Source organism: Passer domesticus, chromosome 8 (genome assembly GCF_036417665.1).
Source record: "Passer domesticus isolate bPasDom1 chromosome 8, bPasDom1.hap1, whole genome shotgun sequence".
Classification (NCBI taxonomy): Eukaryota; Metazoa; Chordata; class Aves; order Passeriformes; family Passeridae; genus Passer; species Passer domesticus.
Genome location: NC_087481.1, coordinates 35,994,999 through 36,018,151, shown reverse-complemented (window position 1 = coordinate 36,018,151; position 23,153 = coordinate 35,994,999). Strand labels below are relative to the sequence as shown.

The 23,153-nt window shown below is 34.9% G+C and overlaps 1 protein-coding gene across 19 annotated transcripts in view; it reads right to left on the bottom strand.

The window, feature by feature from the left end:
* Positions 1–23,153, bottom strand: part of KCNMA1 (potassium calcium-activated channel subfamily M alpha 1) — a 423,584-nt gene that overhangs the window by 212,161 nt on the left and 188,270 nt on the right. For all 19 annotated transcript variants that reach the window (XM_064430352.1, XM_064430354.1, XM_064430351.1 and 16 more), the window contains exon 3: positions 17,554–17,615. In XM_064430352.1, coding sequence (XP_064286422.1) covers positions 17,554–17,615 — 62 coding nt within the window. The remainder of the gene's footprint in view (positions 1–17,553; positions 17,616–23,153) is intronic.

Sequence of the window (23,153 nt, the reverse complement as noted above, 5' to 3'; positions counted from 1 at the left end):
CACAAATGTTCCAGTATGGTAAGGTATGTGTTGGTTTTTAGTAGGAATTCTATTTTAATAAAGCAAATTATTTCAAAAGATAAGAACACTCAAATGTTTATATTCCGATATTAGCCACCTGTGTTCTCTAATTTCAAATGGTGAATAGGAACAATTAGTACTACATTCTTCAAAGATCTAATCACAATCATATGAAGAAACTGAAGAAGACAAACAGAACATTTAATATGTATACAGAAAAAAATATTAAGAAACCCCAAAGCAACACCCTTTCCAGATTTTGTGTTACGTTTGTACGTTCGTAAGGGGACTAAGAGGAAATTGTAACTGTTCGGACTCACATCATGAAAAATGAAACACTGTGAACTCTCATCTACCTGCTTTTTGCTTCTACCAGATGATTGACAGTACTTCTAACACTATATATGGAAGTACCAATGAAAACAGACCTGAATGCTAACCCTGAGAGAAAACCAAACATTTGATTCATGAAACTGTCTGTGCTAAATAAAACCCAATGCAAACCTTAGAAGCATAAATCCTATATACCTGGTTTGACAGTCACCATAAATATGACTTAAAAATCCAACTGGTGCTTAAAAATAAAGGAAATCTCACATGCTCACCAATGACTGAAAAATTTTAAACTATGAAGATAGATATTAGTACCTGTATCTAACATCTAAAATTTTTACAACTTCAGGAAGTAGCTAATTTTATCTTGCATATAAGCTTCATTTATATACATATTTACAGGTATTTAGTTAAATCTGTGGGCTTTTTCAGTAAGAAATTACCAGTCATACATTGACAATAAATGATGTTGATTTCATTTTTCCAGTGAAACACTAAATGTAGTTACCTACTTGTCAAACAGTATCTGTACATGCAAACAGATCACTAGACACACTTCCTCAAATTTACTTTTAAAACTTTAATATTTTGTCTAGCATAATAATTCTACTAGATATTCTGACTGCTGATTTTTGATCAAGAAATCATATGCCTACAGAAAAAGACCAGGCTACCACTTCAGTTTATATTCTGCCTCATTACTAGCTCCAGTTTATTACTTTTGATTCTCTCCCAGGCATATCTACTTTCCTATAGGGACACTAATTGCTATTAAGAGCACATAAACAAATTCAGTATAAAGATAATAATACAGTTTTTTAAAAAAACACCTCTCCAAAATTATAGGGTTTATAAACTATACTAACAGATTTACTCCCACATAAGCACAATAAACCTAATGAGCACTGACACGAACACAAAAACAAGCCAAATCAACTACACACAACCCACAGCCTTAAGACTACTCCTCTCTCTCCCATCTTCAACATTCCAAAATTACTTTTGCTACAGATTTTTTTTCTTTTTTAAGTCATTTGCTAGCTCTGAAATCTCAACAGGCCTTTTAGACTTGGCAAGGTAATTTTTTCCTTTGCCAAAGGAGGAGGAAGTTCATACAGTAATACCACCCTAAATCAAATGTGTATCTTTTATAGTGGGAAGAATCACTCTCTGTCTTTCTTTACATTTCCTGGCATGCTTGGCATGTTAATTTTCATTGGTTTTAGTCAATTAAGCTGAGTTGCTCATTTCAGAAGCAATTTTTTTTATTTGCTTTAGGAGCAAATAATTTCCACTGGGAAAAAAAAGAAAAAAAAATCAAAATCAACCTACATCTTCTGTGTAAGGAATCTATAACAACAAAAATTATCCCAGCACCCCAAATGCTTGTAAAGCTCTTGGTTTAATGATAACAAATAAAGCTTCAATAATGTCACCTCTTCTAATAATTTTTTTTGAATGCTACAATCTCATAATAAAACCATGATGCATATATTTTTTTGTCCACCAAGTTATTACTATGCCTTCTAAATCTGTATCACAATCTGCCAATTTATTTAATTGTTAGAAAATTGAGATCATGAGTGACATGAATATGAGCCACACTGAGAACAAGTGAAAAAGCAGGAATCGCCACAAAAAGAAATTGTACCTAACAGGATTCCCCTCTATAAAGTGGAAATTATCTGAACCTTGATAAAGAAATTAGAAAGGAAGAATTAGAAATGTTGCTTACTCTGTTTTTAAATCACACGCCCTGCCCCCACATTTATAACAGTGCAAATCTGTTTACATTTACAGTACCCCATGAAGACATGGAGCAAAATCAGAATTCTAATGTCTTCAAAATACTTTTCTTGGTGTAGTTACAATTTGCCACAGTTTAGAATTAAAATGATGGAAGAAATATTTCCTAGAATAAGGACCTAACTTAATGCCATTGAGTGGCTAATTGAATAAGAGCTGTTCTTCTGGGGCCCCCCTCAGGACACTGAGCTGTCCTGGGAAGCTCACCTTCAGTAAATGGCATCTTCCCTCTTTTGTACAACCAATGTATGAGCCAGTGGCCACAGAAGACAGTTAAAAGCTATAAGTAAATACATAAGTGATAGCCATATTTGGGATAGGTAAAAGGAAGTTCTTAGTGAATTTTGATTTTATCTAATTTTGCAGAGGAGATATGCCCGGCATTGCTGGACCCGGGAAAACTTAAATGTCTTGTTATTTGATAGAAAAGTAGTCATTACTAATTTTTCAAAAAACAAGAAGCTTCAGATAATCAAGGTCATAGAGTTATGTGACTAATTCTAAAGTATTGTGTGAGACAGAGAGCAGAGGATGATTAAAAGTAATGAAATCTCAGAAGGAGAAAACAAATCCCATCAAAATCACATCCGGATTACTAATTTTGAAAAAGAAATGCAAAGTCCAACCAAATGGCTGAAAAAGGGGGAAGATGGGAGACACAGAGCAACATGTGGCAGAACCAATAAACATTGCAGTTTTTCAGGAAATGCATGTTTGTCACAGACATTTCTCTCAAGCCATTTCTCTTCAAGAGATTAGAAAAGGTTTATTTCTGTCCCACTTCCTACATATCATACACTGCAATATAGAAAGATATTAAGTGATAGAATCCTAAGGAGGCTAACTGCACAGTGCTCACAGCAAGATCTGAAATACTTTTATCCTTCTTTTGAATTAGTTTTCTTAGTGACAAAATCAGGGAAAGTTCCAAAACATCTCCCCCCACCACCTCTCCCCCACCCCAAAAAAAGGCAATGCTTGATATGCATGCATTGTCACGAGGAGGAATAGAAAATAGACTCCCTACAGTTCCTTGGGAAGTCCCAGCCTGAGTAACCAGAGAAAGGGAACTTGTTGGCTTCACTGACTCATATCAAGATGTTCCAGTGATTTTTTTTTTTGTTATTCTCATTTTAATCAAACATAAAAACCTCCAAACCACAATTCTTTCCGTATCACTAGGAATTCATTTCCTAATTACTGCATGCCTTTTTCCACTATGGGCATTTCATCCAGCAATATCAAACTACAGAAATAAGTCTACTGTAATTTCTCATTGCATTACAGAAACTAAGAGAAAACAGATTTTCCTCTTTCATACAAGTCATCTGAATATAATATGGGATGTAGATCAGTGAATACAAACAGTACTGTTTGGAAAACTTTTGCCACGGGAGTTGGTTTTTGAGGGGTGGGTTTTTTGGTTGCTGGGGGTTTTTTTTCCCCTCCAAACACTGTTGCTAAGACACAGGGTTGTGAACAGTGACGGGATATATTTTCCAGGACATAAATGGCAATGAGTCTATATTCCATTTAAACTACTGAATGCCTTAAGCAGGAGGGAGGTACTTGTATCTGCTTTTTGTCTACTTAATATTTTAAACAAAGATGTGTAGGATCAGTGGGCTTTGAAATAGAGTTAAAGTTTTTTTTAATGCAGTGATACAGCCTTTAGGTAGGTATAGTCACACCGAAACAATAATAAAATAGAGATGGAATTAATATTTCTCAAAACAGACTAGAAAATTTAAATATTTAGAAGAATTGATATCATGTGCATTTCTGTAGTAGACTTCAACCCCAAAACTTGGATTTATTTTTATCCTTTTATCCTTTCTATTTGCTGACTTTTACAAGCAGTAACAAACTAATACTACTGCTGTGAAAATATACAGAAGAAACAGAAACACACAGTTTTTGTTCTATTCATCAAAGACTTTTTCTTAATATTCTGTACATCACAGGAGCTATGAGGCAAACTGGGAGAACAAAGAGAATATTTGAGCCACTACAGAAAACTACTTTGCTGATCTATGTGCACAGACTATTCAGATCAATTCCAGTTTTAAGAATCCATTTTCAGAATGGTTATATCTACACAGACACAAAAAATACAGCATTATGTAATATATGCTAACCAGCACATGTAATATGTGAGCATGAATACAGCTATCGCTGAAGACAGGTTTCACCAGTTGGAAAGAAATTAAATTCTGGGCAGGAGTTCAAATTACACACAGCTTCTGCAATGCCAACTCAAGGAAAAGTTTTCTTCATGTCTAATAGCACAATATTATTTCTGTATTGACTAAATGGGCAGCAGTAAAAACAAAGAGCACTACATTAATTTTGCCTTTCATAAATATCATGTTTTTCATAAATAGCCAGAGGAGAAAAAGAAAATGCAGGTATGCATTGAAATGAAGCACTCAAAAATCATTGAAAATTTAATGTCCAGTAGTACACAATATGGAGTGCAATATACTCAAACTGAAATGTCACATATAAAATAAAATTACCAAAGAGTTCAGGGGAAAAAAGACCCAAAAACCTGCTACAATGGTTCTGTCTAAAACCTTGTGCTATTTCAAAAAGCTGAAAATGAGCTTGTTAAATTAATACCAAAAAAGGGGCATTAAAATATGATTTTAACATGCCTAGAAATACCTCTACAAAACATTAGTGGAAAGATAACTAACAGGGAAAAAAAAAAAAGTAAATGGAAGATGAAAACATCGATTTAGATTGAAAGCTGACACATTTTTAAAAGCAAGGTAAGATGACCACTACAAGGAGTTCTCCAGGCAAATGAAAAAGTTTTGTATTACATCACATCTTTAAAATGAAGCCCAAATATCTTTCTGATCAGAAGACTTTTGTGTAAAGCAAAATACTGTATAAACAGATATATTAAGAAATGTGACAAAATGACCAGAATAGGCCCTTTGGCTTAAATTCCAGAACCAGTGGTATTTCGCAATCTCATTTAGCCTTTTCCCCATTCTACAACCACGATTTAAAAAATAAACTATTTAAGAAATCCTTAACCTAAGATACCATAATATCCTCATGTGCATTTAAGAATTAAATGAATAAAGTGAAATATGTCCTAGTTTTATAATAGATAAGTAAAATTACTGGTATTGGTTCAAGAGGAGTTTAATTTTTAGCTTTACTTCATGTTTATAAATTTCCAAATTCAATAAACAATAGAATCCATTTCAACTCATGTTTCCTTCATTTAGCATTCTCAGTTCAAAGAATATCCCTGGTACTCCGTTGCAACTGAATTTTGATTAAGGCAAACCAAGATAATTCTGAACATACTTTAAGTCTTTTCTATTTTTGTTTTTATTCTACTCCATTAATTTTTTTTTGTTTGTTTGCAACATTTCAATCTACAGGAAAAGAGTAATACTGTAAAAGTGTAATCTGACTTTATACAGAGACTAATAATCTGGCTAATACTAAGAATATAATTTTTTTATTTATTGACTTTGATACAAGTCTATGAATCCTATTTCTCACCTGAATTTCATAATATCAATAAAATGCCAGTCACTGACACCAAATTTCAAATTTAAGGTGGGAAAAATTTGAGCTTAAAATTAAGTTATCGAAGAGCTTTACAAGAATTTAAGTAATAGTCTTATTCAGAAAGATTATTTGCAGTGATGAATGGATATTCCTTAAATAATAGTATACTGACTGTTGACACAATTATCTACTTCTGTTTTTTAAAATCTAAGTCACTCATGAGTGTTGTGACTAATATGACTCTGAATAGCAAACCAGCCATCAGTTATCTGAATTCAGATACATATGTCACCTTTTACTCGGAATTAATACTGTTTAACAGTATAAATATAAATAATACCAAAAGATCATTCATATACTGTTACTTTTAGATTTCCCTTTTTATCACATAAATGGATAGAAAGTGAGCCACCTTGGTTGAAAAATTGTATTTTCCAGCAGAGATGGAGTACAATTAAGAAAAAATTAAATAATAATACGAAAATAGAAAATCCCTTTGTTTTGAGAAAATATTAGGCTCAAAACGGTGACAAATGTAAAGGCTCAGAATGGTAGCAAGAACACATATGGCTAATGCAGTATCTTTCAGGGCTATTAGCATCAGACACACATTTCTTAAAGAATCTTACAGTATCGCAGTCTCCAGCAAACTCATGCCATTTCCTGAATTGTGAAAATTGATTACTTTATGGATGTTGAGCTTGCATAAAATTCACTATTTCTAATGCTTATCAAAGTACAAAACCTGTAAGAAAAACAAATCTTCAAATCTCTAAGAAAAAGCATTGTAGCAATATGGCTTTATGCACCATAAAATTGTTCCACTCGAAGGGCTGGCCCCCAGTTTTGAGGCCAAATAATTCCCACCAGTAGTAGACGAACAAATATGCCACAAGCTGAAAACCTTGCTAAAGAACAGCCTGCTCTACTCCCTGTAATTGCACTAGATTTGATAGGAGTAATAAAAACTTTATGAATGTTAAAGTGAGCAAGATCTACTACAATGCCACAAATTGCCATTTTAATATTAATCACATTTGTATTTAATACTTTCTCCTATTGAGGCTTGTATAGGGTACTCTATCACATGTACCTGGTGCTGAACAGAGCTGATTGCTTATCACTGTTCTCGTGCAGCACCATTTCTGTGCCTCACCAATAAAAGATAACAATATTGTAATGCTCCATTACAAATTTTCTTCTGTACACAGTAATTAGACCTTACATTTCTCTTTGTGAAGCCAGCGTTCTGTCAGGTCTTCGAGGATTAAAAAAAAAAAAAAAAGGCAGGGTTTGGAAAGGTGGGACAGAGATATTTGCTACATTGCACCAGGAATCTATAAAGGACTCAAAATGCTCACAAAGGACAGGGAAGGGAGGAAAGCCTGCAGGTATTCATGTTCATGTCTATGGGAATTCCCTTTTCTTTTTTCCAACATTGTTGGATTCCAGCTCTGATATTTACTGAAGAGAGAGAGCTCTTTTCCTCCTGGTTGCTTAATTAACATGGCACAGTTGGCCCTGTGACTCTGTCAGAAATGACACATGCGTCAAAAGTGGAATGGGTGTCCTTGCTGCAAGGAATTCTATTTTTAAGCAGAAATGACTCATCAACTACTGGGGTGTCCCAAAAGCTACAATTTGTCAAGCTGTCAGGAGAAAAGGGAGGGAAAAAAAGCAGAAGAGGTCACGTCTTTATTTGTGTCTGTAGCTTAAAAAGCAGAGGGGTAAGGCTCATTATATGTTTAACTCCACTCTAAAAAGCAATTTTCTATGCAAGACATGTTTTGATAATGGCTATATGGTCTGGTATTTTTAAAATCTCGTCTGAGTTATCTCCTCTTTTAGATTATGTAGTTTGGGAATTTGTCCAGTGCTAAAGAAGAATGCTTCTAGGTCAGTGTGCACAACTAATCTGTCTACAGGGAAAGAAAGCACGGGACAAAATATTTGCAGATGCACTGTCAGATGCTGTGGGATGCAACAAAAAAATGGAGACATTCATTTGGAAAGAGGAAAAAAAAAGATTTTACCCTGTATATCACTTATACACTGGTGGGGTTTTTGAAAGAATTTGAATTGTAATTTAAGAATATGTTCCCGTAGCAATACTGGAAACACATCAAGCAACACAGTATGAGTTTATGAAAACAGAGAAGTGAAACTAAGCAGGCCATAAATGTGATTTATACAGTTTCCTTACACAAACTGACCTTCAAAATTATTGTGTAGGTGGTGAAAACCAACACAGGACAGGTTTCCTGAGAACTTGTTTCCAGTGAGTTACCAGAAACCTAAGCTATTAAATTTAAGCAAATAAATGCTAATCTAAATATTTTTTATCATATTTCTTAAGTCAGATCTAAGTCATTATTCAAAAAAATGTGTATGTAAGCATAACAGTTTCAATAAGCTTATTTTATTGATGCTCTAGAAACAGTGAATTATTATTCAGAGACCATAATTAGTAAATTGTAATTCATGCCAGCAAGCAAGCTTGTGCTTCAGATGCTACATTATATGTAATGCTGCAAAACAAATATAATTTTCAAAATAAATATAAATTTCAAAGACTAGCAAACCACAGGTATGAGAACTGAGATGTTCTATTACAATACTTTTTTATCCATAGTCATGAGTAAAATTTAAAAAGGACATTGGTTCTGGGGTTTTTAGATAACAGACAAAACTTTTAACACTGGTTTCACTTGACTCAGAAACTTGAGTACAGGCAAAGATATGAATTGCATATGGTATCAAAACTAATGCAAGATTTATGCAAGCAGGGCAGCAGAGGATAAACTCCTGAACTTAAAACATCATTTAGAAGTAAGGTTTTCTAAACATGCCTGATTATGCCTGACATCTACTTTCAGGTGAACCTTCAGGTGAAACACCTCACTCTTGCACAAATCAAACTGAGATCCTGCCCTACAGAAGCTAATAGAATGTAGAGCAGATGGGAATCATCTTCCCAAAACAGAACTAGAAATCAATGAAAACTGCCAGGAATCAACTAGAAGCAGCTGTCAATTTGCAGTTCTTTTTCAGCCTGATGTTTAACCTGATGCCTTTGGATTTCTCAGTACACAAAAGCAGAAGCAATTCATTGGAAAAGAAAGCTGCAGTTTGGCACATAAGAGGGTTGAATACCTGTGATTTTCAAATGTCCTTTAACAACAGGTACTTGCTACGAGAAAAAATGGCAAGTGAGGGAAAAGATCTCCTACAGCCTTTGTCAAGCCTTGCTCCCACTACGTTAAGGAGTTCAGGTATCCCAAATGAAGCATAACAGCAGACAAAACCAAACACCCCTCAGCAAAGAGAAAATAATTTGACTCAAAAGCATATTATAACATCCAAGTCCAAATATACATGTTTAAATTTATTTCTTGCTAACAGCTCCAGAATAAGCAGTAAACTCACTTGCCATAAATAAATGCCACTTGTCATAAAGTGTCAGAATGGACTTGGAACACAGTAGGGGGGAAAAAATAATTTTCTACCTCGTGGTACTTCATATTTGTTGTATTTGTTATTCATTGTCAGGTAAGAAATAAAATGCTAGCATCAAATATGAAATTCTCCAAAACATTGCTGTATGTCTACACACAGCCTCCAGATGTAAAAACAAACAAACAAAACAAAAAAACCAAACCAAAACAAAAACAACCAACAAACAAAAACAAACCAACAAAACACCCCAACAAAAAACAGATCAGCCACACTAAATGACCAAAGTCTTATCTAAGTAATTGTGGCTTTGAACTGCAAAGCAACGTATGATGAAAACAGAGTCTGCCCTGAGCTAGGATCACACATCTTCCCTGGGCTTGGATCCATTTGTCTTCTGAGAGTCTGAGTTTATAACAATATCAGTAAGAAACTGCCTTACAAAAGATGAAGGTGTTAAATGCTCACTTTTTATCCATGGCAGTTTTAGGCAGAAAAAATTTTCCTGTAAGATTGAAACTGTATAGACCCTTGACACTCTTGCAGGCTTAGACCTTCAGAACAACAATGTGCTCTTAATTTCCTTCCAGCCTCCCAGGCCACACAGTCAGCTTTACATTGCAGAAGACATAATAACCAGATATTCCAACATATTACCAACCAAACATCACCAAGTATAATTTGTACAAGCCAAACACCAGTGATGCAGGAAATTCCACCATCATCCTATGATTCTCTTTTCCACTATTTTCCCACTGTCACAGCTATGAAACTTTCCTTAAGTTCCAAACTAAATCTGCAAAGTTACAAATTATTATTTCTCCAAACACCTCTGAGTACCATTCCACTTCCCTACTGGAACAGTCCCACATCTGCCCTCCCTACAACACAGGGTGTGACATTTTAGCGTAAAATCTTGCTTCTTTAAAAAAGCCTTGCAATGTAAATACAGCTAACAAGCTATTCAAATTAGACAACACCTAAGTCAGACCTCCATTTCCAATTAATTTCCTCCATTCATTCTTCAGAGAGAAACTTGAGAGCAGCATGTCTTAATCCCCTAAAAAGCGCTGTCTTAAAAATGTGCCAGTGGTACAGATTTTTGCCTATACTGAAATCAGATTTCTGCCAATTAACTAGAAACTGGAGAAGGAAAAACTAATCGTGAAATGTTTTTAAAAAAAAAACGTTAGCACATTCCACCTAACCCTTAAAAGAGAAGGATCTGATTCCTGAAATACAGTACTCTCATCTGAGAGATGACAAGAATTTAAACCATATAAGAATTTGCTTATGAAAAAGTGAGGACTTCGCTATTTAATGATCAAACTCTTAAGCCTGCTATGTTCAGTATAAACACATTAATTTAAGTGACAGATATTTACTTAAAGGCCTATCTAGCAACATTTTCATACAAATAAAGTCACTAAACATCACTGCATGTACAAAGTTTTGCTATTTTAAATTACTGACTTATTTTTGGGATAATAAAATTATACAAACTTGAACTTCAGTGATTCCTTAGCATTGCATGCAACTGGCTGCAGCTGGCAAGCAGCTTCACAGAAAATGACCTGAGTCGAGAAGTTCACTCTAAGCCAGCCTTGGGCTCTTGCAGTAAAGAAGCTCAGCAGCATTTTCCAGGCTGCTTTAGGAAATGTGTCTCCAGCATGAAGACACAGGCACAGGGGAGTGAGACCAGTGAAAGGCACAAAGATCTTAAAGAACTGGAGTCCTGTCATATGAGAAGGGCTGAGAGACTCTTTTGTCTGACAAAGGCTCAAAGAATCTTACCAACTCCTATGAATACCTGAAGGAGCCTCCTTCACAAATTAAGAAAAGAGAGTCAAACTCTACTTAATGGTACTCCGTGACAGTCACTGAGATCTTTTACAAGGCCCAACACTTCAGAAAAGTAATCCCACTGGAATTTATCTCATCATCAAGGTTGTGATCACAATTACTAAGAATTTCTTTAGAACACCAAGGAATAAAAACAATACCCAAAACTTTCCCCAGAGCTTGATTTGTCAATTATTATGAAAGGAACTCTATTTTTGTTTGCCATTTTATCATTCACAATGTTGCTTATTTAATTCATTTGCAGCAATTCATTTTCATTATTTAGCAAACACAAACTACTGGCATTGATTAACAGAAACTTAATTACAGTGGTTTGTCTACAGAACTCAGAATATTTCCATACTGCCTAACCAGAGATTCAGTACCACTAGCAAAAATCAGTGTAATCCAATGTTATTTCGTTAACATGATAAACTCATATAGACGAATTCCCTTTATTCATTATTATAACCTCCTAAATAGATTGGAGGAATTGTTCAGGTAGTGTTTTACAAATTCTATCTGCATATAATTTGCCAAGCTCAAGCTCTCTAAACATCTCAGAGAATGAATGCAAACACTGAGCTAAGAGACTGATAGTACATAAATCATGCATCTAATTTTTCAGTATGCCTCACTACATCCAGATTTTTTTTTAATAATTCAAGACAACACACAATTGGTGGTTAAGGGACAATGTCTAACAACAAAACTAGGAGACATATAATCATACCTAATCCCTTTGTCCTAGAGAAGCAAGTGCATAGTAACACATGGACAATCATTACCAGGTGTTTTTTTGCCTCCACTGTGGCCTGTTTCTTTTGGTTTTTGCCTTATAATAATCATATCACTGCTGTTGCTGGATTTGACTCATAATTAACACCATCTGTGCCTAACAAAGACCTTCAATCATCCTGGCATTCAGTTGCCTGCAGAGGCCATGCATTGAGCTGCACACCCACCTGGCTTCCTCTGTAGCATGCTAATGAAAGCAATGAATCTTAGCTATGGACACTTTCCCAGGAAAATCTGCAGAGCTCTGAAGAAAATTAAAGTTCATTGTCACAAATAAGGCTTTCTTCTGGAAATCACTTTTCAATTAAAGCAATAGTGGTGTATGCTCAGTACTGACTACAAGCACAGTAAAGATAAAATTAAAATACTTATGACCAAAAATCCTATATAATGATGTATCAGTTTAAATGGTATGGACTGAGGTTTTATGAACTACAGATTTTGTGATTTGTTGAGTATGTACAGTATGAAAAATTCTGTTAAAATATATTAAATATTTTAAATTTTTAATATATTAAAATTCTGTTCTAAAACCAAAAACCAAGTTACTTCAAAATAAATACAAGAAATTCACTTATATATTTAAGCTAAATTTTCTTTGAATAAGAAAATTACACCTATCACTCCATTTAACAGGTGAGCAGTTAATATAACTAAAGGGAATTAAAAGTTTATTTTTCCCTTTTTATGTGAAAAAGAAGTGAAAAGAACACATATAACTGGATTTCCTTCAGCATGGAACAAAATTTATCAGCTCACAGAAATGGCCAGAAACTGATGCAGTGCTAGCAAAATTAAAATTGGCAAAATATTAAAATTTTACAATGCCACCGACTGCATGGTACTGTGGGAGACTCCCCTCCCAAGAATGCAGGGAACAATACTGTTTTAATCTACATGCCAAGACACAGACCATTGTAATTTTAGCCATTTCAGCAATGGTAAACATAATCTAACAGCATTTCCTTGAACCAGATCCCAGAATTTTAAGTCAACTTCTACATCTCTTAGTCATGCATCACCAAAAACTATATATCTATTAACTCTGCTGGGTACTTAGCACGAAGGAATGCTCCTCCTGTAGCCACTTAGTGTGGTTAATGAGTGTACTAAGACAAACTTTATAAACATAATTAAAATACTTTTGCATGAGTAGATTTCACTATAAATTGTACTAAACTTCCTGCTTAAGTCCTACTTACTTAACTCCTCAAATATGAAGATTGAAAGGCTATGCAAAATCTGTGCACACCCAAAACACTAGTAAATACATACTTGAGAGTACAGAACCATGAACTGCACGGGATGTACTCAGAAAAATGATACGGCATAGCCCTAAAACTTGTTACTTGAGAAAAAAAAAATCTTTTACTTTTCTATGTCTTGCAAATTGAAAAGAAATAATACATTCAGAAAAACAAACTGTAACCTGGAAACTATAATAAAATGGAAGCTCAAACTGAACTTTTTCTATTAACTGATTTCTGATCCTATTAGACTCATCTTGATTTTTTTATACATCAGGTCAATGAGATCCACTTAAAATTCAGATGTAGCATTGTTGATTTACAAATTAAATTAAAATTGCTGTTTCCTTGAAGGGCCATGAAACCGAGAAAGAATCATCCAAAATGTTCTGCAGATTATTCCAGTTAACATGGAAAAGCTTAACGATTTGTAATGATAATGAGATTGGTATCTGAAACCACTTGAGTGTTTATGTTTACAGAGACTTACTGAACCAGTCAGATAAACTTCGTACCTCATACATGTCTGTAAAAGGGGTAGCAAAGACTACACAAATGAAAACGATGTGACTTCTACTGGATAGTAACAATGTATCTGTAATAAATTTAAATAAATCATCCTCACCAAGCCTGCAGTATTTTTGTAGAACATTTTGTTTAGCAAAATCAAATGTCTCTCAAAAGACAAAACACAGAAGCAAAGAAGCAGGAAAGCCAAACACAGTACACTATCACAACTCAGCCTCAAATGGTCCCACAACACAAGAGAATGCATAAGGACTTGAAACAAAGTGCTGCTTTTAGGAAAAAAATTCTAGTAAGACTTTCCAAGAGAATTTGCTAATGACACTTTTCTCCTTGTGCTGTCGCACAGGAAATTTCTCAAACACAATACATAGACTTCCAATGCATCCTTCCATCCTAATTTATTCCCATACAATGTCAAGAAACCAACATGAATCCTCCAAAACAAGAAACCAAACTTCTCATGTTGCATTGTTTTGTTAGGCAAGTTCTAGTACAGTATCTCTGACATGTTTCCAGCTAAATTGCTACTACACAAGTAGACAAAATCACCTAGGTTGGGATAATAAAGTCTAACTGTTAGCATAGGTGAGACAGACTTGCTTCACCCTAAATAATAGAGACAACACCCTAAAAATACCACAGGAGAGAGAAGAAGCACAAGAAAACTGTTTTCCTCGAGGGAATCGCAATCCTTTCAAAAAGTCATCCGCATACAGAATGAAACACAAAAATACAATTAAGTTCAGCATGGCAAATATGAAACAAAACTGAGTATCTGTCTTTAAGAATGAACTTTTATGCAGTCAGATATATAGGGGGGTACTTTATATATATAATAGAAGTTGGACCAAAGGCAGAATAATGATGCAGTAGCCAGAATGTCAGCAATGAAGTTGCAACCATGACAAGGTGTCTCAACACTTAAAGATGCTTCCATCTTTGTTATAAAATTATTTGAGTAATAGTTTGTAGTGGCTAAAAGTATCTTTTTGTGCTATCTCTCCTGTCATAGCACTGATGAAAGGGGTATGGAGATATGGAGGATATGTAGGGTATTTTTTGATAGTTTTAGAAACATATAAAGCTTTAAGGAAAGCCCATTTTTTGTGAAGGATGGTGCAGAATGCGAAGTTTGTACCAGAAACAGAATCAGTACAGAAATATTTTACAGCAACACAAAGCTACTTAATTGGCTCTGCTGAGATACAGGACTAACTGGCATGGAAGATGTTGAAGCTGCACCATCTTCTGAGCTCAGATCTCTCCAAAGAGCATTGCACTGGATGTGCCATTTCATCTGGTACTACTCTGCCAGAGTGTCTGTCAGAGTGATGAACTGGGTAACGTAAAAATGCTCTTCGTTTACCCTCCTCTCACAGCTGTGACAACCTTCATACTTCAATTCAGCCTTCATACTACAATTAATCATGACACATGCTTGCTTGAAAAGCTCTATGGCCTTTTCACTCTTCCCTTCAGTAGCTAATGAAACAGTGCTGTTTTTCCCATGTCTCTTGATGCCCCTTTGGTATGCAGTCATCAGGAGTCATATGTGGACATACCATCATTGTATCTGTAAATGTAGAGGCAGATTAGGGGTCATGGGTGAATAGATCACTGCCAAGATCTATTAGACAGCTGCTCACACTAGCACTCTTCAGCTTTGGATTGAGACACAATTTTTCTAACTCTCCACGTAAGAGGCAGTAAGAGGTGAGATTCCATGGCCCAGGCAGAACACACCAGCCCTGGAATGCATTGTTAAGGGAAAGCACACCCTGGTGCATGCCACCATCTCTCCGGTGGGAGCACTAGAGCCTATCAGTCCCACTGATCCTGGGCAAGCTGTAGTCTTTATCGTTCCAGCTGCTTTGTTGAGGATACCACAAGCATTCCTCTCACCCTACCTTCATGATTTCCTGTTTGACCAAATTCTCAAAGGAATTACTTTTTCCAAGTATGTTCTTGCAGATCTTAAACAGACTGATATAACACTGTATTTGATTCTGCATTGTTGAAATGGGTGTCAGGTCAGCAGAATAAAATAAATAATTTTCCCTTTGGAAAGGGAAAAATATATATATCTGGGGTGTTTATAACAGGAATTAATCCACTAAGCATTTCCAAAAAAAACCACCAAAAACAAAAACACAAAAAACCAAAAAAACACCCCACACAGAAAAGACCAAGATGTGTGTGTTGAACTAAAGGAGAGTAAGAGGGGAGAAAGGAAGAGAAACTGAAGAAGAAGTGTGTAAGTACAGTATGCTAACTTCAGGTTCCTGAATTTAAACTGCAGCACAAATTAAACATTGACTGAAAACCAAATGAAATGCACAGTTAAAACACCTGTTGATCAAGCAGTCAATAAGCTGATAGTAGTACATGGATTGGGTGGCCCAGGTAGCCCAAAGAAAGCTTAAATGTCTCAGAGACTCTCCCATGTTGTCAGCTTTGCTCTCCTTGAGGGAAACAGTCAGACTCAAAAATTCAGCACCTAAAATTTATTATATATGCCATTAGTTTCACCAAAAAAAATTACCCTGACACATAGCTGTAGTTGATCTGACATTGAAATGTAAGTAAAAACAGGTTTTAATCTATTCCACATTTTTAACCTGGAAATATCAGGTATCCTGAAGCTTTGCCACTTTGCTTTAAAAAGTTTTACGAAGGTCTTCAGAAAGGGACCACTTCATGTACATCAGTGGTGATATATTACAGAAAAATTGCTAAAATTAACAGAAACACTCATTGCAATGTTATGAAGGAAAAGCAATTGTCCTCACTTCAAGGGAGCTCAAGACAGAACTTGAGTTTTCCCACCACTTGTCTCCTCCCCACAAAGAAAACCTCTGCTTTAGTTATTTGCATTATACTTGACACATCTACAGGTTCAAACTTGCACAATACAGAGCTGGTATGCATGTATCCAAGAATGTCTTTTGCTGGAGCCACCACCTTCCTAAATATCAGGATGTACAAATGTCAGCAGTGGAATGTCTGATTTTCTGAGTCACAGAATGACTGTTTTAGAACATTACTACTACCACTACAGACAGTAGGCAAGCTCACATGGACTGACTCTGGTGTACAATCTTAACAGTTGCAGTAATGGAAAGCCTTAAACTAGCTCAGAGAAAAACAGTAAGCATGTCATCATAGAACTTTAAATTGCTATTGATTCTTCAGAATATCACTCTACCAAAAGAACTGTATTCCAGGAAGAATATTTTTTTAAGTCCCTTTTTATTAATTTCTTCAGATTTAGGCTACCAGTCTGCCTGTTACAACACTGACAGTGCCCAGCTCGATGTGAGCTCAAGGGTGGAGTATGAAGGGTATCAGAATATGGTCTGAGTTATTTCATTGTATCAAACCAACACAAGGCCTGATGAAACTTTGTAATGCCTGGGCAAAACCACAACACTGTATGATAACATCAGAGTAAACCTTAAAAATACTGAGATGTTTTAGAGACTATTAGAAGTTCACCTTATCTTGGTAGAAGCCTATCATGCTCACAAGCTGGAAATAGAGAGATGCAAGATACAATGCTTGTGCTGTCTAATTCATGCAGAGGTTTTCAGAAGTGTTCTTGTCAGTCTCCCCAGACACTTTTTTCCTCCTCCAAACTGCAATTTTCTGACAAATATTTTTAGCCTGTATTTCTTATCCTAGTCTTGATTTTGAAAGATTCTACACATGCATAATGAATATAAAAACTGTAATTTTGCAACAGCATGTATAATCTCAATACACAAAGTAGTTTTCCTCTCCATTCCACAGATCCAATGTGACTGTGTTCAATTTAGTTTATGTATTTGTTCCCATTCTTTAGTTATTTTTTAGAACCTTTGCTATTATAAAGTTCTTTGCACCCAGGCGATGAGACCAAGCACTGATTTGAAGTAGATGAATGGAGAAATTCAGTGATGTATAATTGCTGCAGGAAAGGAAAGAAAGGAAAATGTACTCAAATACTCACTTTGATGAATCTATGAAGTATATTACAAGAGCACCAATACTAAGAGCGAAGACTAAGACAACCTACAAAAGAAAAGAAAAAAGTAATTATTTAACAACATTAACCAATTATTCTTAAAAAGACAACAAAAATAAATCATAATCTAGTTTAATTTCAGCTCTGATTTTCTTTAGAAAATTAGTCCTACTTGAGCTTCAAACATTATATATTATTATAGAATTTATTGCATTAAAAAGAGACCAAAAAAATCTGTCTTTACCAGAGCTATCCTCCAGGATCGTTCATTGGTCATAAACCAAGAGTGACCAAACTTCTATTTACATGTGTGGCTGTGAAACCCACAGGAAAACTGTAAGAATGCACTCCTGTCCACAGAGACTATAGAGAACTTTCAAACAGTTTAAAGCAAGACTTGATGCAGCACATCATGACAGTTATGACTTTTGTTGACAGTCTTAACATTTAAAGCTACAGATGAGTACTGGAATAAAAATATCTTGATTCAATACAGGCTTCAGACTTCTTTCTGAAGCTGCTGTATTATGAACAAGCCTGACCGAGGATCACAGTGCAAGGAGGGGACACACAAGTTTTTCATTCTAAGTAGATTTTCTGAAGCAATGTAGACATTCCTCTGCTCCCAGCTATCACTCAACCCTGTAAAGGCATCATCTGAAGCAAGGTATAATAATTATTACATAACCAAACTCTGAAGTTCTGCATGGCCAATATCAAACATGTACATACCTTTCAATAAAATAGTCATTAATGTATGAATATTATATAATTACTACTAATTGTTAAAATAACTATTCAACTGAAAGCTTAAATAATTTTTCCTTACTTTTATATCTTGCTGACCATATTTTTTTACTTTGTGAATATCTGAAAAAGGGTATTTTCCCTGAGTACAAGCATCTGTTGTCTTGTCTGATGCATGATCACCTGAACCAGTGAGATCTGTCCAAATTCAAGAATGGAAGCATGAAATTCATGCCTACCTACGTCTAATATACTGTAAACATCTAGAGTTTGAATCTTCTTTCATTGTGTACAGGTGTTGCAAGGTGAAATAAGCTATTAAATTCATATCAATGAGGTAGGAATCTCACCATCACAAGAAATTATAGTGGTGAATAGAACTTGTGGATTGTTATCTGACAATATACCCCAAACTATGATTAGCAGTGATCCCAAGGCCCATTTTTCTCTGAATTAAGATAGTGGGAATCAAATTATTATGCACATTCTGCCCTACCTGCTGGAATATTCCCAGCTGCACACAATCATGGTTTCAATCTAAATCACATCTGCTCCATCATTTATTATGAATCCATTCAAGGAAAGTCTTCATTTTTTAAAAAACCAAAATTTTAAAGAGTGCTGAGTGTTCTAAGAACACAGAGCTTATAATTTTGGCCAAAAATTTTGCTTTTTCCCAAACCAGTTTTAAACACCGCTATTCACTTTTAAATAATTTAAAGTCAAGTATTCATGGTAATGTTTTACACTGCATTCTGTGCAATCATTTCTATAGTAACAGCATCCTCAAAGCCACTATTAAATACAGGTATCTCTTAAAAAAAAAAAAAAGAAAGAAAACAGCAATAAAAATCAATAAAAAGCAAACAATCTATAAATAACAGCAGAAAGAAAAGAAGAAAAAAACATCCTCAAAAAAGCCACAGGACTAAAGAGATTTATCCTATAGCAGGAGTTTTGGGTCGCAGAATGCTGAGATGGCCACTTAATGCTGGAAATGAATTTTTAAAAACTAAACTCGTAATCCATTTGGGACTCTATAAACACTCTTCTCATTCCTTCAAGTTTCACAAAGCACACAAGGACTTTGTAAAACTTAAAGGATTTTCATCTTCCTTTTCATATAGCAAGTCTTGAGTTACGACTTTCAGTCACTGCCTCCTACCCAAAGGAGTCCTGTGGAGCAAACCCAGCAGAACACTGTATCAGCCTTGCATTTCAGGTATAGCCAACCCTTTCTTAATCATCACTGTGCTGCCTAAATGTTACAGAGATTCTGGGTGAGACCTTTCAAAACACTTAAGGCTTTTAAATGTTCTGTGACAGTTCACGTAACTGCCACTAAAATGCAAATATCTGTATTTTGCAAGCAGCTCCAGATTCCCAGGCAATGCCAAACAGTGAGATATGTATGTATGCAAGACTACAACATTACCCTTCTGTTATATATATATATATAAACATCTGATTTTAAATCAGATGTTTATATATATATATAAAACTTTTATTTTCTCTTCTATTGCCTTGAAACACATACCTAACATGATACATAATGTCTCAAAGAATCACAGAAAGGGTATCAGAAGAGAATGGAACACTGAAGTCCATTTCTTTTTCCTGCTAGCAGAGAAACACATTTTTCCTTTGCTAAGTGGCAGAGGAGTTGAGCTGAAATTGAAACTATCAAGTGTGTGGAAAAAGCAGACCCTGAACCAATCATGTTGAAGAAAAACCAAAGAAATAGAATTTAACAAACCCCAAACTCCTGTATGCTATATGGTAATTCTCAGATGCAAGATTTTTGCTGTATTCCCATCTAAACAATGTGGAGTGTAACCTGGTTATTCAGATTCTGGATGACAATTACTGAGTTTGCTCTAGTGTTACCCAGATTGCCAGGGGAGGTAATGTCTGTTTTAGAGACCTTATAGGCTAAGAGGGGTGTCACAAACATAGACCCATACCCCAAATTCACAGCAACAAAAACCAGAAGGAGGGAAAAGCACGTATGTGAATTACTGCCTTTCTTAACTAGGCCATGGCAAGAAGTTTGCTTCCTTTGTTTATTACTTGAATGTATTTGCCAAAACATAGCAATTGCTACACATCTATTATAACCCTTCTGTACAGAAGGAAAGAATCCTTTAATTTATAATAGCTTGCTGTTTGTAGAAGATTGAGAAATGTAAACTCATATGCTAACAGCTATACTGACTAAGCACTTACTAACAAATTAAAAATAAACACCAATCTGATTAAAGGAAAGAGGGGGAAATACATGGAATAGTTGCTGCATACCCCTAAATCTTTCATTAAAAAAAGGAACAGAGAAAATCCAGCCCCAGATTTAAACAAAAGTGTAGAATGCCTTTGTGAGGCAAAAGTCAGGGAAATTGCAGATAAAATCCATCTAAGGAAAAGTAAAAATGTTTTGATTGATTCCAAGATGCTCTAGAAGAGCTTTGACTGCAGTCAAAATTCAGGCATCCATAATAAATAAAAAAGAAAAAAAAGAAAAACTAAAAAATGAGAGTTTTGATAAGGGTGTAACAGCATAATACTAGTGCAGGCAAGCACCAACTCTGAGAAACACTTTCCCAAACAAGCTCATCTTCCAGGCCCCAGCATACACAACAAAGGAATAATAATCCAAGGGGTGGCACTGTTCCCCCTGCAACTCCAAAACTGCGTTATTGGACAAAAAAGGGAAAACAAAAAGGCTGGTCCATGAGACAAGAGGGCTACCGTTAATAATGAAGGGACTCTAGAGCAGGAACTTCAGTCTCATACCCTGTAACACTTGAACATTCTGTGAAAGACGAAACAGAACTCTTTGAAGTTTCAAAGGCAAATTCTTGCTTATACAAGATTAAATTATCCAAACATAATTAATACAAAATAGCATAGAACTCAAGAGGCAAAGCAGAAAATCAAAAAGGAATAATAATCCCTTTTTATTTTCCTCCAAATTAAGTATTAAATTAGGAAGTATTCAGTAAAAAAAAACCAAAAAAAACCTTTCAGAAATCTGCAACCCCTAACACCTCAGGGCAACAGAGTTCTTATTTTTTCTGACAACAATCTGTTCTGTCCTTCAAAAATGCTTCTTTCAAACTCGTATACTAGGGTTACTTATTCAAGCCATAAGGCTACTGTGATCCTTAGAATATACTAGATTTTTAGTTATTAATATTTTCTGAAATTCATTTCATTTTCATTTCTACATTCACACAGTGGATTCTGTTAATAAGATATTGAGTTTTATCAACTATGATTTTAAAATAAAATTCTATTAGTTTTTATATTTATAATTAGTTATGGAGAACACTAATTATTTCCTATATACATAAAGCTAAAACCACAAACATTTGCACTACTAAGATGTGAATAGCCTGATGTTTTGATCTAACTTGGATGAAAATTCTCATATCTTAAATATAAACCCCAAATGTCGTTTAACCATCAAATAAGAAATCAATTGTAGTTCTTTTATAGACAGACAGAATTTGCTTGTCCAGATTTGTTAGGAATGAAAACCATAAAAATCTAAGGATACACCTGCTTCAAATTACATTTCAGAAGTTCGCAATTACTTCTAGCTTGGCAATTCCAGCATTACTTTGCAGACTCTAGGAGATGTATCCACATCTCTGCAATTATTGCAATTTAATAAAAGTAAGACCTTCTTGACCATAGAAGATCCAGAATAACTTAGCAAAAATTGCCAACTCTTAGTTACTTAGTTAATTGCTAACATAGTTACTCAATTGCTAACCCCTAGTTACCAACTCTTAGTTTTGAGCTTGAAGCTATTAAAACACTAAATCCAAACTTTACAATTTTTATAGCCACATTAAAAACTTTTCAGAAACTCAGACTTGAAAATCTTCTACAAGATTTTACATGCAAGTAATTTCCATTCAGTTACATTTTATGATTTTGGTTTTTGTTTACTGCTATTACACAAAAAGGAGTTAACTAAAAAGTTAATCAGCTATTAAGTTTTACGGTAATTAATTTAGTCATCAGCACACAGTAAAAACAGTACTGTAAATTTTGGCAGCTTTACAAGATTTTTTGCTGTATAAATTTTCCCCTTCGGCAAAGCTCATATAGACTTACATTTTCCAAGACAAGTTTGAGTTTATCCAAAAGAGGAGGTAAAAGGAAGTGAGAAATGACTACCTGATAAATCAGTGGGCAGTAAATTCTCAATGAACTTCTGTCAGAAAATCCATAGCAAGGAATTAATTTTAAAACCAAAAGGCATCAAAGTAGTCCAGCATGAGCTCTGATTGATGACCATGAGTAATCAGAAGACTTGGTTATTGTCCCTAGTCCTACCATTCTGTGATGTGTGATTTGAGCATATTAGTGATCTCTTCAGGCTCCCAATTCTCCCTCTGGCTTTCATTTGGCAGGAATACTCCATGTCAACTCATTAGGGCAACCACTCTCTTCACTACAGGTGTTTGCAGTGGATCTTGCACAGCTGAAAGCTCTCCAATTACCAAGACCCCAAACAAGACATGGCATCGGTGGCAGCAGCTCTGCCTATGACAGCAAAGGGGTTTTGTGCATTAAAGGGTTTTATTTAAGCAGAAAGGTATCAATAACTCTAAGACAAACTTTTTGCCAATTTTTCTGGAACTATATTTTTACTATATTTTTGGTACCATTAAGCTACTACCCAGTGTAATGTTTTAATTTATTACTAAAACTAAAATTCTGTACTTATGGTAAATATAGTTTTAAAATACCATTCATATGTAATGCATCTCTTTTTACAGACTTGAATAACATTGATAAGAAATATAGAAACATTTCTTGGACAGAAA